At 44.1% G+C, this 12,740-nt stretch overlaps 1 protein-coding gene across 1 annotated transcript; it reads right to left on the reverse strand.

The window, feature by feature from the left end:
- Positions 1-1,018: 1,018 nt before the first annotated feature.
- Positions 1,019-2,275, reverse strand: gal3st3 (galactose-3-O-sulfotransferase 3). Its single transcript, XM_062993599.1, has one exon. The coding sequence runs from the start codon at positions 2,273-2,275 to the stop codon at positions 1,019-1,021; it is 1,257 nt and encodes a 418-aa protein (XP_062849669.1).
- Between the last annotated feature and the right edge of the window lie 10,465 nt (positions 2,276-12,740).

Consider the following 12,740-nt stretch of genomic DNA (forward strand, 5'->3'; position numbering starts at 1 on the left):
TATTTACTAACTCTTTATTCCAATCTTTTCCATTTAAAAAAAAAAAAAAAAAAAAAAAAAAAAAAAGGGCACTTTGGTTCTAACAGGTTTTAGCAGAGTTGTGTTCTTCGACTGTTGTCTATCTAAACTTAAGGAATGAAATGTTCACTGTGGAAGCACTTCTGTAAGTCGCTCTGGATAAGAGCGTCTGCTAAATGCTGAAAATGTAAATGTAAATGTAACACACCACCACCATGTCAGTGTCACTGCAGTGCTGAGAATGATCCACCTGACCACTGAAGAACAGCATGAAAGGGGGCTAACAAAGCATGCAGAGAAACAGATGGACTACAGTCAGTATTTGTACAACTTGAAAGTGCTTCTATATGGACAGTGGAGCTGATAAAATGGACAGTGTGTGTAGAAACCAGGAGGTGGTTTTAATGTTATGGCTGATCAGTGTATATTCTACAGCAAAAAAACTACCAGAAAGTTCTATGAGTTTGAAGCCCAAAGTCTTGATCAGAAATAACCGCTGAGAAAACCCTGTGGATGTTTCCACTTTAAAGTGCTTTTTATAGTTTTGATCGTCAATATCATACACAATACACTGTTTGAAAATAAACCTATTAAATAACTAGAAACAATTTAAACAGATTTGTTTAATAAATACATTTAGCAGCCCTGCTAACAGCGTTAACGGTGAGCCCATGGATGAAGACACTGTATTAAAATGAATGCTGTACATCAGTTTTTCTCCTAAACAATGATGTTTCAAAGGAAACATTAAGTGAACACTTCCACCCCCTACAAATGGCTGTTGTGGGTCAGTACCACTTCAAGTGCCCTTCATAATGATGATGAACTTAGATCACAGCCATCTTTCTTTGGAACCTGGTAGAAAAATAAAACAGAAAACGATGGGACCAAAGGCTGGTTTACAGGTTCAAGTAATCCTTCAAAACAGAAGGATCAAAACACAACACCAACTCGGCAGAAGCTGGCCGCTAGGTTTTCTCAGGCAAAGTAAAACCCTGAGTTAATTGTTTGACAGTAGTTTAGCTGGCAAGTGAAATAACTGCAGAGCTGTTCTACTGCTCTTTTCTGATGTTTCTGTGTGCCACACAATGGCACTTTGACCAGAGTATTGTCGATTGTTCTGCAGAGGCTTTTGCAATCTTTGTGTAGCAGCGAAATGTAACCTGCTCCTGTAGCGCAGCGACTGTGAGCGCATCAGTTGGCTCGTGTATTGCAGTTCTGGCATAATCATTTTCATGCACATGTCTTGTGTCATTCTAGACCTGTTTGTGGCATTGAGAGGTAATTCGTACCCGACAATGGCTACCTTGGAGTTGGGCTGCCACGGCCGCAGCTCTTTGTTGGCGATCTGTTTAGCTGAGCGCATCCGGGGCAAACTGCCACCAAAGCAGCCACGCACCACGTGGTCACGGGCACGACGTAGCAGCTGCACTTCTTTAGCAACGCATCCCAGCCCCAATTCTCTCAGCTGCCTCCACAGCGAGGCATTAAAGTGGTCATACAGCACAGCGTCTATGCTGTTCCATGCTCTGATTTTAGCTGTGAACGCTTCAGAAAGGTTTCCCTTAGATGAAGGTGAGCGCATGTTTTGATTGATGTACAGCAAGTCTTCTAGGTCCCATGACAATCGATGCCGTAGCAGGACCAGCGATTCATCAAAATATTCTGCAATCATGACCAATGAAAAGACACGCTCCACCTCTGCAGCAAATCGCTTTGCGTACGTTGCCGCATCTGCTGGCGACCGATCCTTATCGCCTCCCAGGTCAAACGTCAGTGTATTCCTGGCATACATTGAATCCTTCTCGTCTGGACGATAGTAGGCCCAAGGCTGGTCTAGAAAAGCCTCAAGAGAGCAATTGGGGACTCTCCTAAAGCTCTCGCAGTACTGACTGTAGTAGCTGAACAGCGATTCAAACATGGCGCCAGGTTCTCGCAGAATGGTGATGTAGATAGTGTTGTTGGGCATAATGCGCCGCAGTTCAGAGCGGCTGAAGCGCAGGTGGTTGGTGACGATGTCTGGTGGTATGGTCTGTGAATAAACGAAACGTGTGCTGAAGAGCTGTGGGTAGCAGAACTGGTGGTCACATGCTGGGACGGGCAGGGCCACTGTGAGGTTGTTGCGCTCTGCAAAACGGAACAATATGTTCTGCACGGTACTGCTGGCCGTCTTGTGCGTCTTGAGGAAGACCACGCTGGTGTGTTTGGCAGAACGACTGCTTGGGGACGAGCAGCTGAATTGGTATGATTCCAACATCCTGTAGAGACAAAAATTGATTACCGTACTACCTTAACTGCTCTGGTTATATCTTCAAAAGCCATAGAAACTCAGCTAAACACAAACTACACATGTCATTTATGTCAGTGGTCATCAAAAATGCACTGCGTTCTTAGTTGCCATTTTGAATGTGTAGGTGTGCTTGGTCAGTGTTCCTACTTTATATTATTGTATGGTGACCATACGTCCTTTTTTCCCCGGACATGTCCTTTTTTTTTTTTTTTTGGACCTAAAGAATGCGTCTATCCAGGATTTCTAAGTCACCAAAAATGTCCGGGATTCAGCTTTTATAGTCTGCATACGCAATTTTTTTCTATTTTATTTATGCATTTCTCCCAATTTAGCGTAGTCCATTTGTCCTCCGGGCGGCACGATGGACTAGTGGGTAGCACTATCGCCTCACAGCAAGAAGGTCCTGTGTTCGATCCCCAGACGGGGCGGTCCGGGTCCTTTCTGTGCGGAGTTTGCATATTCTCCCCGTGTCTGTGTGGGTTTCCTCCGGGAGCTCCGGTTTCCTCCCATAGTCCAAAAACATGCAGTCAGGTTAATTGGAGACACTGAATTGCCCTATAAATGAATGTGTGTGTGTATGTGTGTCTGCCCTGCGATGGACTGGCGTCCCGTCCAGGATGTCACTGTGTGCCTTGCGCCCATTGAAAAGCTGGGATAGGCTCCAGCACCCACCCACGACCCTGACTGGATAAGCGGATAAGAATTAATTAATTTGTCCTCCACTGCTGGGGGATCCCTGATTGCAGGCGAGGTGAGTACATTGCTGCTCACACATCCGACGACCCGTGCGCAGTCCTTAGCAGAACCCTTTTTCACCTATGCACTCTGCACAGGCACCTCTCTATCTGCCAATCAGGGTCCTTACACAGGGTCTGTTTGAAGACCCCACCCACATAGTCCAGTCATCCCGCCCTAGCAGAAACGGGATGCAGTCAGTCTGATGCAGTCACTGCCAATTATGCTCGCTAGATGGCGCCCAGCCAACCAGCAAATACTTATACTTAATATCTACTTTATACACATTGTCATAGTGCCACCGATTAAATGAAATTACCAATCCAACCCAGCCACAAAGTGCAGGTGTCTGTCTGGCCCATGCTGTCATCTTGCCAAGTGTCCTCTTTTTTAAAAACCATATTATGGTCACCCTATATTATCGTCAACACAGTTGCTAGGTTCACAATTTCCCACTACTGGGCTTGTTTGAAAATGCAATCGCAGGTGTAAATTTACACGTGGACACCAAAAAGTTTAAATTTTATTTTGTACTAACAGTACAAATACATATTTTTGCTGGACACTGTTCATATACACAGATTAGGCATAACATTATGACCACCTTCCTAATATTGTGTTGGTCCCCCTTTTGCTGCCAAAACAGCCCTGCAACTACGATGCACTATGATGCCGGTTTACCACCATTCCTTCCTTGGGCCACTTTTGATAAATACTAACCACTGCAGACCGGGAACACCCCACAAGAGCTGCAGTTTTGGAGATGCTCTGACCCAGTCGTCTAGCCATCACAATTTGGCCCTTGTCAAACTCGCTCAAATCCTTATGCTTGCCCATTTTTCTGCTTCTAACACATCAACTTTAAGGATGAAATGTTCACTTGCTGCCTAATATATCCCACCCACTAACAGGTGCCGTGATGAAGAGATAGTGTTATTCACTTCACCTGTCAGTGGTCATAATGTTATGCCTGGTCGGTGTAATTAATTGTTCAATCTTTATTTTTGTTCTCATGAATTACTAGTCTAGTAGCGTAGTTCACAGTTGAGGTTGCATGTTTTGCAGGCAGCATGTTTAAACAAGTTACCAGCTAATGCCAAGTTCACACTACACGACTTTCCAAGTCGTCAGGTTGCTGTACAGTTCACACTACACAACTGGATCTCTTGTAATCGGGAGTCTTTCAAGTCGGTGTGGCTTTCACACTACACTACACCAGTGATAGCTCAGTGGTTAAGGTACTGGACTAGTAAACAGAAGGTTGCCGGTTCAAGCCCCTCCACCACCAAGTTGCCACTGTTGGGTCCCTGAGCAAGGCCCTTAACCCTCAATTGCTCATCGTGTTCTGCTCATTGTGTAAGTCGCTTTGGATAAAAGCGTCTACTAAATGCTGAAAATGTAAATGTACATGACTGATCGCCGATAGGAGGTTTTACTCTACACAACCTATCACCAACTGGAATCGCAGGCGGGCTTCTCTGCTCTCCCAAACTATGTTTTGTGACGAAAACAAATGCGAGAAGTGACGAGGGGTTTAATGATACCACAAGTCCAAAAATGCACGTCAACAAGTAGCGAGTGATCAAAGTGCAATGTTGGTGTTATGTTTTGTAGAGAACGATAAGGTCAGAAATACTGTAAAACTTGTGTGTGTGCCGAAGTATTCTGATATAAACTATATTAAGCCCCTGTCCCACCTTTTTACAACTCCTCCCATGCGTTTCCCCTCACCCCATATCTTGTGTTCTCATTGGCTGTTCGACATAGCACTCATTGCCAGTCGGGCAACTCGGATCCAGATATTATCTGGCAAGCTAGATATCTCTCGTTGGTCGCCGAGCGCTCAGCGAGCCGCTCGGATTGAGTTGTTAAACAGTTCACACATAGCTATTGAGAGCCGAGTTTCAATCGCTGAGCAAATGCCGAGTTGCTCCTGAGCCGGCCAATCTAGTGCAGACCAGTCGGCGAGCGAAAATCAGGGCAAAAATCGTGTAGTGTGAACTAGGCATAACTTGGCAGCCACTGGTTTAGTGATTAGCCAGCTCCAGGCGAGCTATAGCTGATTTGTTGCTAGGCACTGGAGTGCTTGTTGGGTTGGTATAAAACAATTTTACTGAAGGCTCTCATAATTAGTTTTATTTAGTTAGCAGGGTAAATCTTCCAGCATGGATAGGTGGCTCTGGAACCTACTAAAATAGATGTTGTAATTGTATTCCATTTGCTTCCTTCTCAAAATCAAACTACAGCCTTGTTTACACACCATATTAAGGAAAAGCTAAATTATTGAAATACCCACCCAAAGATGATGTCCTAGTAATGCCTCTTTTTATGAAGGGTTTAAAATTTTCTTTTAATAGGATCTATTAAGTTCTTACCGGCTCAAATGGACAACCGGATGCCAGAGGACAGTGACAGTACCTGCTGCCACCAAAACCAAAAAAATCTTCTTCAGCATTGCTCCCTGCTTAATGAGAGAGAAACAGAGAGACAGAAACAGAGAGACAGAGATATTAGCAATGTTTTGGCTAATCAGGTGGTTGTATGCATTAGTGTATATTTGTTTAGACTGTGGGGCAGTGAATTTGTGTACGGTCTGGGTACTCTCATTTGCAAACCAAAATGAACAAGTAAGTGAAATAAAACAGTAAAACACTGAATAAAAGACCAAAAAAGTAGTATAGAATAGAACTACAATGTGATGTTATGCAATGTAATTATCGTTTGTTTGTTTGTTTATTGGGATTTTAACATTGTTTCACACTTTGGTTACATTCATGACAGGAATGGTAGTTACTCATACACAAGATTCATCAGTTCACAAGGTTATATCAAACACAGTCATGGACAATTTTGTATCACCAATTCACCTCATTTGCATGTCTTTGGACTGTGGAAGGAAACCCATGCAGACACGGGGAGAACATGCAAACTCCACACAGAAAGGACCCAGACCGCCCCACCTGGGAATCGAACCCAGGACCTTCTTGCTGTGAGGCAACAGTGCTACCCACCGAGCCACCGTGCCACCCTATAATTATCGTAACAATTACATAATTCGGTGCAGAAGGCTTGCAGATCTTTAGTGACAGTGGCATACGTCATAGTGACTCCCCCAAGTGGACAGTTCTGCTTCCATCGCTAATTTGACTCGGCTGTGCAGAGCTGCACGAAAACACTTTAGAAAACTAATTTTTAGACTACAGTAGACCCTTGACTTACGAATTTAATTGATTCTGAAGGGCTGTTCTTAAGTTAAAATGTTCGTTAGTTAAACCTATTTTTCCCATAAGAAAAAATGTAAACAAAATTAATCCATGCCAGACCTCCCAAACCCCCCTTACCTAACCTTTCTAATGTCTTAAATGGTCTTTTTTGTTATAAATACAAGTGTATTTTCCCTGAAATCTGTACATAAAAACACAAACATCACATTTCAGTACAGTACGTGTGCTGTATCATACACCATAATAAATTTCCTTCTTTTTTTTATAAAATGTAAACTTCCTTGTACTCGTCTTTTCTACTCAATCGTACATATTGTAGTTTTCGCCATTCCAAACATAAAGGAAACATATATACAGTATATGTATATATATATATACAGTGTATCACAAAAGTGAGTACACCCCTCACATTTCTGCAAATATTTCATTATAACTTTTCATTGGACAACACTATAGACATGAAACTTGGATAGAACTTAGAGTAGTCAGTGTACAGCTTGTATAGCAGTGTAGATTTACTGTCTTCTGAAAATAACTCAACACACAGCCATTAATGTCTAAATAGCTGGCAACATAAGTGAGTACACCCCACAGTGAACATGTCCAAATTGTGCCCAAATGTGTCGTTGTCCCTCCCTGGTGTCATGTGTCAAGGTCCCAGGTGTGAATGGGGAGCAGGGCTGTTAAATTTGGTGTTTTGGGTACAATTCTCTCATACTGGCCACTGGATATTCAACATGGCACCTCATGGCAAAGAACTCTCTGAGGATGTGAGAAATAGAATTGTTGCTCTCCACAAAGATGGCCTGGGCTATAAGAAGATTGCTAACACCCTGAAACTGAGCTACAGCATGGTGGCCAAGGTCATACAGCGGTTTTCCAGGACAGGTTCCACTCGGAAAAGGCTTCGCCAGGGTCGACCAAAGAAGTTGAGTCCACGTGTTCGGCGTCATATCCAGAGGTTGGCTTTAAAAAATAGACACATGAGTGCTGCCAGCATTGCTGCAGAGGTTGAAGATGTGGGAGGTCAGCCTGTCAGTGCTCAGACCATACGTCGCACACTGCATCAACTCGGTCTGCATGGTCGTCATCCCAGAAGGAAGCTGACGCAGAAAAAAGCCCGCAAACAGTTTGCTGAAGACAAGCAGTCCAAGAACATGGATTACTGGAATGCCCTGTGGTCTGACGAGACCAAGATAAACTTGTTTGGCTCAGATGGTGTCCAGCATGTGTGGCGGCACCCTGGTGAGAAGTACCAAGACAACTGTATCTTGCCTACAGTCAAGCATGGTGGTGGTAGCATCATGGTCTTGGGCTGCATGAGTGTTGCTGGCACTGGGGAGCTGCAGTTCATTGAGGGAAACATGAATTCCAACATGTACTGTGACATTCTGAAACAGAGCATGATCCCCTCCCTTCGAAAACTGGGCCTCATGGCAGTTTTCAAACAGGATAACGACCCCAAACACAACCTCCAAGATGACAACTGCCTTGCTGAGGAAGCTGAAGGTAAAGGTAATGGACTAAACCCAATTGAGCACCTGTGGCGCATCCTCAAGTGGAAGGTGGAGGAGTTCAAGGTGTCTAACATCCACCAGCTCCGTGATGTCATCATGGAGGAGTGGAAGAGGATTCCAGTAGCAACCAGTGCAGCTCTGGTGAATTCCATGCCCAGGAGGGTTAAGGCAGTGCTGGATAATAATGGTGGTCACACAAAATATTGACACTTTGGGCACAATTTGGACATGTTCACTGTGGGGTGTACTCACTTATGTTGCCAGCCATTTAGACATTAATGGCTGTGTGTTGAGTTATTTTCAGAAGACAGTAAATATACACTGCTATACAAGCTGTACACTGACTACTCTAAGTTCTATCCAAGTTTCATGTCTATAGTGTTGTCCCATGAAAAGATATAATAAAATATTTGCAGAAATGTAAGGGGTGTACTCACTTTTGTGATACACTGTATATACAGGGGTTGGACAAAATAACTAAATAACAGTAAAGGTGGACTCATCAGAGAACAATACATGTTTCACATTGTCCACAGCCCAAGATTTGCGCTCCTTGCACCATTGAAACCGACGTTTGGCATTGGCACGAGTGACCAAAGGTTTGGCTATAGCAGCCCGGCCGTGTATATTGACCCTGTGGAGCTCCCGACGGACAGTTCTGGTGGAAACAGGAGAGTTGAGGTGCACATTTAATTCTGCCGTGATTTGGGCAGCCGTGGTTTTATGTTTTTTGGATACAATCCGGGTTAGCACCCGAACATCCCTTTCAGACAGCTTCCTCTTGCGTCCACAGTTAATCCTGTTGGATGTGGTTTGTCCTTCTTGGTGGTATGCTGACATTACCCTGGATACCGTGGCTCTTGATACATCACAAAGACTTGCTGTCTTGGTCACAGATGCGCCAGCAAGACGTGCACCAACAATTTGTCCTCTTTTGAACTCTGGTATGTCACCCATAATGTTGTGTGCATTGCAATATTTTGAGCAAAACTGTGCTCTTACCCTGCTAATTGAACCTTCACACTCTGCTCTTACTGGTGCAATGTGCAATTAATGAAGATTGGCCACCAGACTGGTCCAATTTAGCCATGAAACCTACCACACTAAAATGACAGGTGTTTCAGTTATTTTGTCCAACCCCTGTATATACGTATACAGTGTATCACAAAAGTGAGTACACCCCTTACATTTCTGCAAATATTTTATTATATCTTTTCATGGGACAACACTATAGACATGAAACTTGGATATAACTTAGAGTAGTCAGTGTACAACTTGTATAGCAGTGTAGATTTACTGTCTTCTGAAAATAACTCAACACACAGCCATTAATGTCTAAATGGCTGGCAACATAAGTGAGTACACCCCACAGTGAACATGTCCAAATTGTGCCCAAAGTGTCAATATTTTGTGTGACCACCATTATTATCCAGCACTGCCTTAACCCTCCTGGGCATGGAATTCACCAGAGCTGCACAGGTTGCTACTGGAATCCTCTACCACTCCTCCATGATGACATCACGGAGCTGGTGGATGTTAGACACCTTAAACTCCTCCACCTTCCACTTGAGGATGCGCCACAGGTGCTCAATTGGGTTTAGTCCATCACCTTTACCTTCAGCTTCCTCAGCAAGGCAGTTGTCATCCTGGAGGTTGTGTTTGGGGTCGTTATCCTGTTGGAAAACTGCCATGAGGCCCAGTTTTCGAAGGGAGGGGATCATGCTCTGTTTCAGAATGTCACAGTACATGTTGGAATTCATGTTTCCCTCAATGAACTGCAGCTCCCCAGTGCCAGCAACACTCATGCAGCCCAAGACCATGATGCTACCACCACCATGCTTGACTGTAGGCAAGATACAGTTGTCTTGGTACTTCTCACCAGGGCGCCGCCACACATGCTGGACACCATCTGAGCCAAACAAGTTTATCTTGGTCTCGTCAGACCACAGGGCATTCCAGTAATCCATGTTCTTGGACTGCTTGTCTTCAGCAAACTGTTTGCGGGCTTTCTTGTGCGTCAGCTTCCTTCTGGGATGACGACCATGCAGACCGAGTTGATGCAGTGTGCGGCGTATGGTCTGAGCACTGACAGGCTGACCTCCCACGTCTTCAACCTCTGCAGCAATGCTGGCAGCACTCATGTGTCTATTGTTTAAAGCCAACCTCTGGATATGACGCCGAACACGTGGACTCAACTTCTTTGGTCGACCCTGGCGAAGCCTGTTCCGAGTGGAACCTGTCCTGGAAAACCGCTGTATGACCTTGGCCACCATGCTGTAGCTCAGTTTCAGGGTGTTAGCAATCTTCTTATAGCCCAGGCCATCTTTGTGGAGAGCAACAATTCTATTTCTCACATCCTCAGAGAGTTCTTTGCCATGAGGTGCCATGTTGAATATCCAGTGGCCAGTATGAGAGAATTGTACCCAAAACACCAAATTTAACAGCCCTGCTCCCCATTTACACCTGGGACCTTGACACATGACACCAGGGAGGGACAACGACACATTTGGGCACAATTTGGACATGTTCACTGTGGGGTGTACTCACTTATGTTGCCAGCTATTTAGACATTAATGGCTGTGTGTTGAGTTATTTTCAGAAGACAGTAAATCTACACTGCTATACAAGCTGTACACTGACTACTCTAAGTTATATCCAAGTTTCATGTCTATAGTGTTGTCCCATGAAAAGATATAATGAAATATTTGCAGAAATGTGAGGGGTGTACTCACTTTTGTGATACACTGTATATATATATATATATATATAGAGAGAGAGAGAGAGAGAGAGAGAGAGAGAGAGAGAGACAGTCAACTTGTTCGTGATGTCATGTGTTTCGTTTGTGTGCGAATTTCCGTTTGTAATCCAAAATTTTTTTGTACGTTACATTGAAGAAAAAAAAACGCTCGTAACCCAAAATGTTCGTATGGTAAACGGTTTTTACTGTACTGTATTAGTCTTAATACATCAAACACGTCCTTAACTGATTCCCAAACATTGTGAAAATTTACTTTTTTTATTTTTATTTTTTAAGACAAAAAAAAACAGATTTTCAAATAATTACACAGACCTATCTAGCCTTTTACATGTCAACACCTAACTATTCATCCCATGCCCAGTAAAAGGCCACTTAGTAGTCTATTTGTGGCCCATGGCCCAGTGGAGATGAACTTGTGAATGGCTTTTAATCCACACAAACACAATTGGTCTTATTTGAGGACAAGAAGGCCGGCCGGGGTCTCATTCCGCTCTGGCTGTGATATGCGATCTCCAGGATTGGTCTATGTGCCAGCTCGAGTGGGGGTGAGTCACATGGCGGCTGTATGCGATACGGCTTTGTGTGAGAACCCAACGCTGGCAGGTGATGTGTCGGAGAGGGCATGTGGTGAACCGACTCTGGTTGATCAGATCAGGGGTTGTGCGTGCAGCAATGGATTCACAACTGGGAATTGGAAATGACCAGATTGGGAGATGAATGGGGAAGAATCCAGAAAAAGCTGTTTCAGTAGCCTAAGCTTTTTGTAGTTAACTTATTTTAGCCTATAGGACACCGTGAAACTTGTTTTGCTTGAATAGTTCCAGTCAAGAGTAGCAAGAAAGAGTTCTTCCAGATGATTTTGTGGAATGTCCTACAGCAAGAAGTGCCTGGGTTAAATTTCCAGGCGAAGTGGTCCTTTCTGTTTGGAGTTTGCATGTTCTCCCTGTGTCTGTGGGTTTTCTCCAGGAGCTCCGGTTTCCACCCACAGTCCAAAAACATGCAGGCTGGTTAATTGGAGCTGCTAAAATTGCCCTTAGGTGTGAAGATGTGTGATGGATTGGCGACCTGTCTAGGGTGTTTTCTGCCTTTCACTTAGTGAATCGTACCCATCGTGACCCTGGATAGGATAAAGTGATAGTAAAACAGACAATGAATATAAATGAATCATTAAACCCTCATTGGGGCGGCACGGTGGCTAAGTGGGTGGCACTCTTGCCTCACAGCAAGAAGCTTCTGGGTTCGATCCCCAGGTGGGGCGGTCCGGGTCCTTTCTGTGTGGAGTTTGCATGTTCTCCCTGTGTCTGTGTGGGTTTCCTCCGGGAGCTCCAGTTTCCTCCCACAGTCCAAAGACATGCAAGTGAGGTGAACTGGAGATACAAAATTGTCCCTGACCGTTTCACATTAAACTTGTGAACTGATGAATCTTGTGTAATGAGTAACTAAGTAAGTTTCTGTCATGAATGTAACCAAGTTGTATAAAACATGACATTTAAATTTGAATAAATAATAAATGATAATAACCCTCATTACTACATGAAGTCTGCAGAATTAAAAAAAAAAATAATAATAAAATAAAATAACATACCCCCTTTAACAGCTAACACGGAGGCACTGCTGGATCAGATATAAAGCTAAAGCTTAAGAGAAAGGGATTAAAACCCAGTCTGGTGCGGAGTGCCTGAATGGTGGAAAACACAAGAACTGCTCCTGTTCTTTTGTTTAATCAGGCTGATTGGGTTTCTAATGATCCAAAGAGATTTAACAGCAGAAAGAAGGAAACCCGAGAGGCACCCAGAGACGATTTAATCCTGATGGAGAATTACTGAATGGCCGCGGTTTATGGAAACACAGAGTCCGACAATCAACACAACAAGCATGTCTGCACGATTTCATGTGGATAATGCAATGATGCAACCACACCTGTTGTTGTAACCTAAATAATTGTACTCACACGTGAACAAGGGTGGCACGGTGGCTAAGTGGGTAGCACTGTCACCTCACAGCAAGAAGGTCCAGGGTTCGATCCCCAGGTGGGGTGGTCCGGGTCCTTTCTGTGTGGAGTTTGCATGTTCTCCCCGTGTCTGTGTGGGTTTACTCTGGGAGCTCCGGTTTCCTCCCACAGTCCAAAGACATGCAAGTGAGGTGAATTGGAGATACTAATTGTCTGTGACTGTGTTCGATATAACCTTGTGAAATGA

This window comes from Trichomycterus rosablanca, chromosome 4 (genome assembly GCF_030014385.1).
Source record: "Trichomycterus rosablanca isolate fTriRos1 chromosome 4, fTriRos1.hap1, whole genome shotgun sequence".
NCBI classification, from domain to species: domain Eukaryota; kingdom Metazoa; phylum Chordata; class Actinopteri; order Siluriformes; family Trichomycteridae; genus Trichomycterus; species Trichomycterus rosablanca.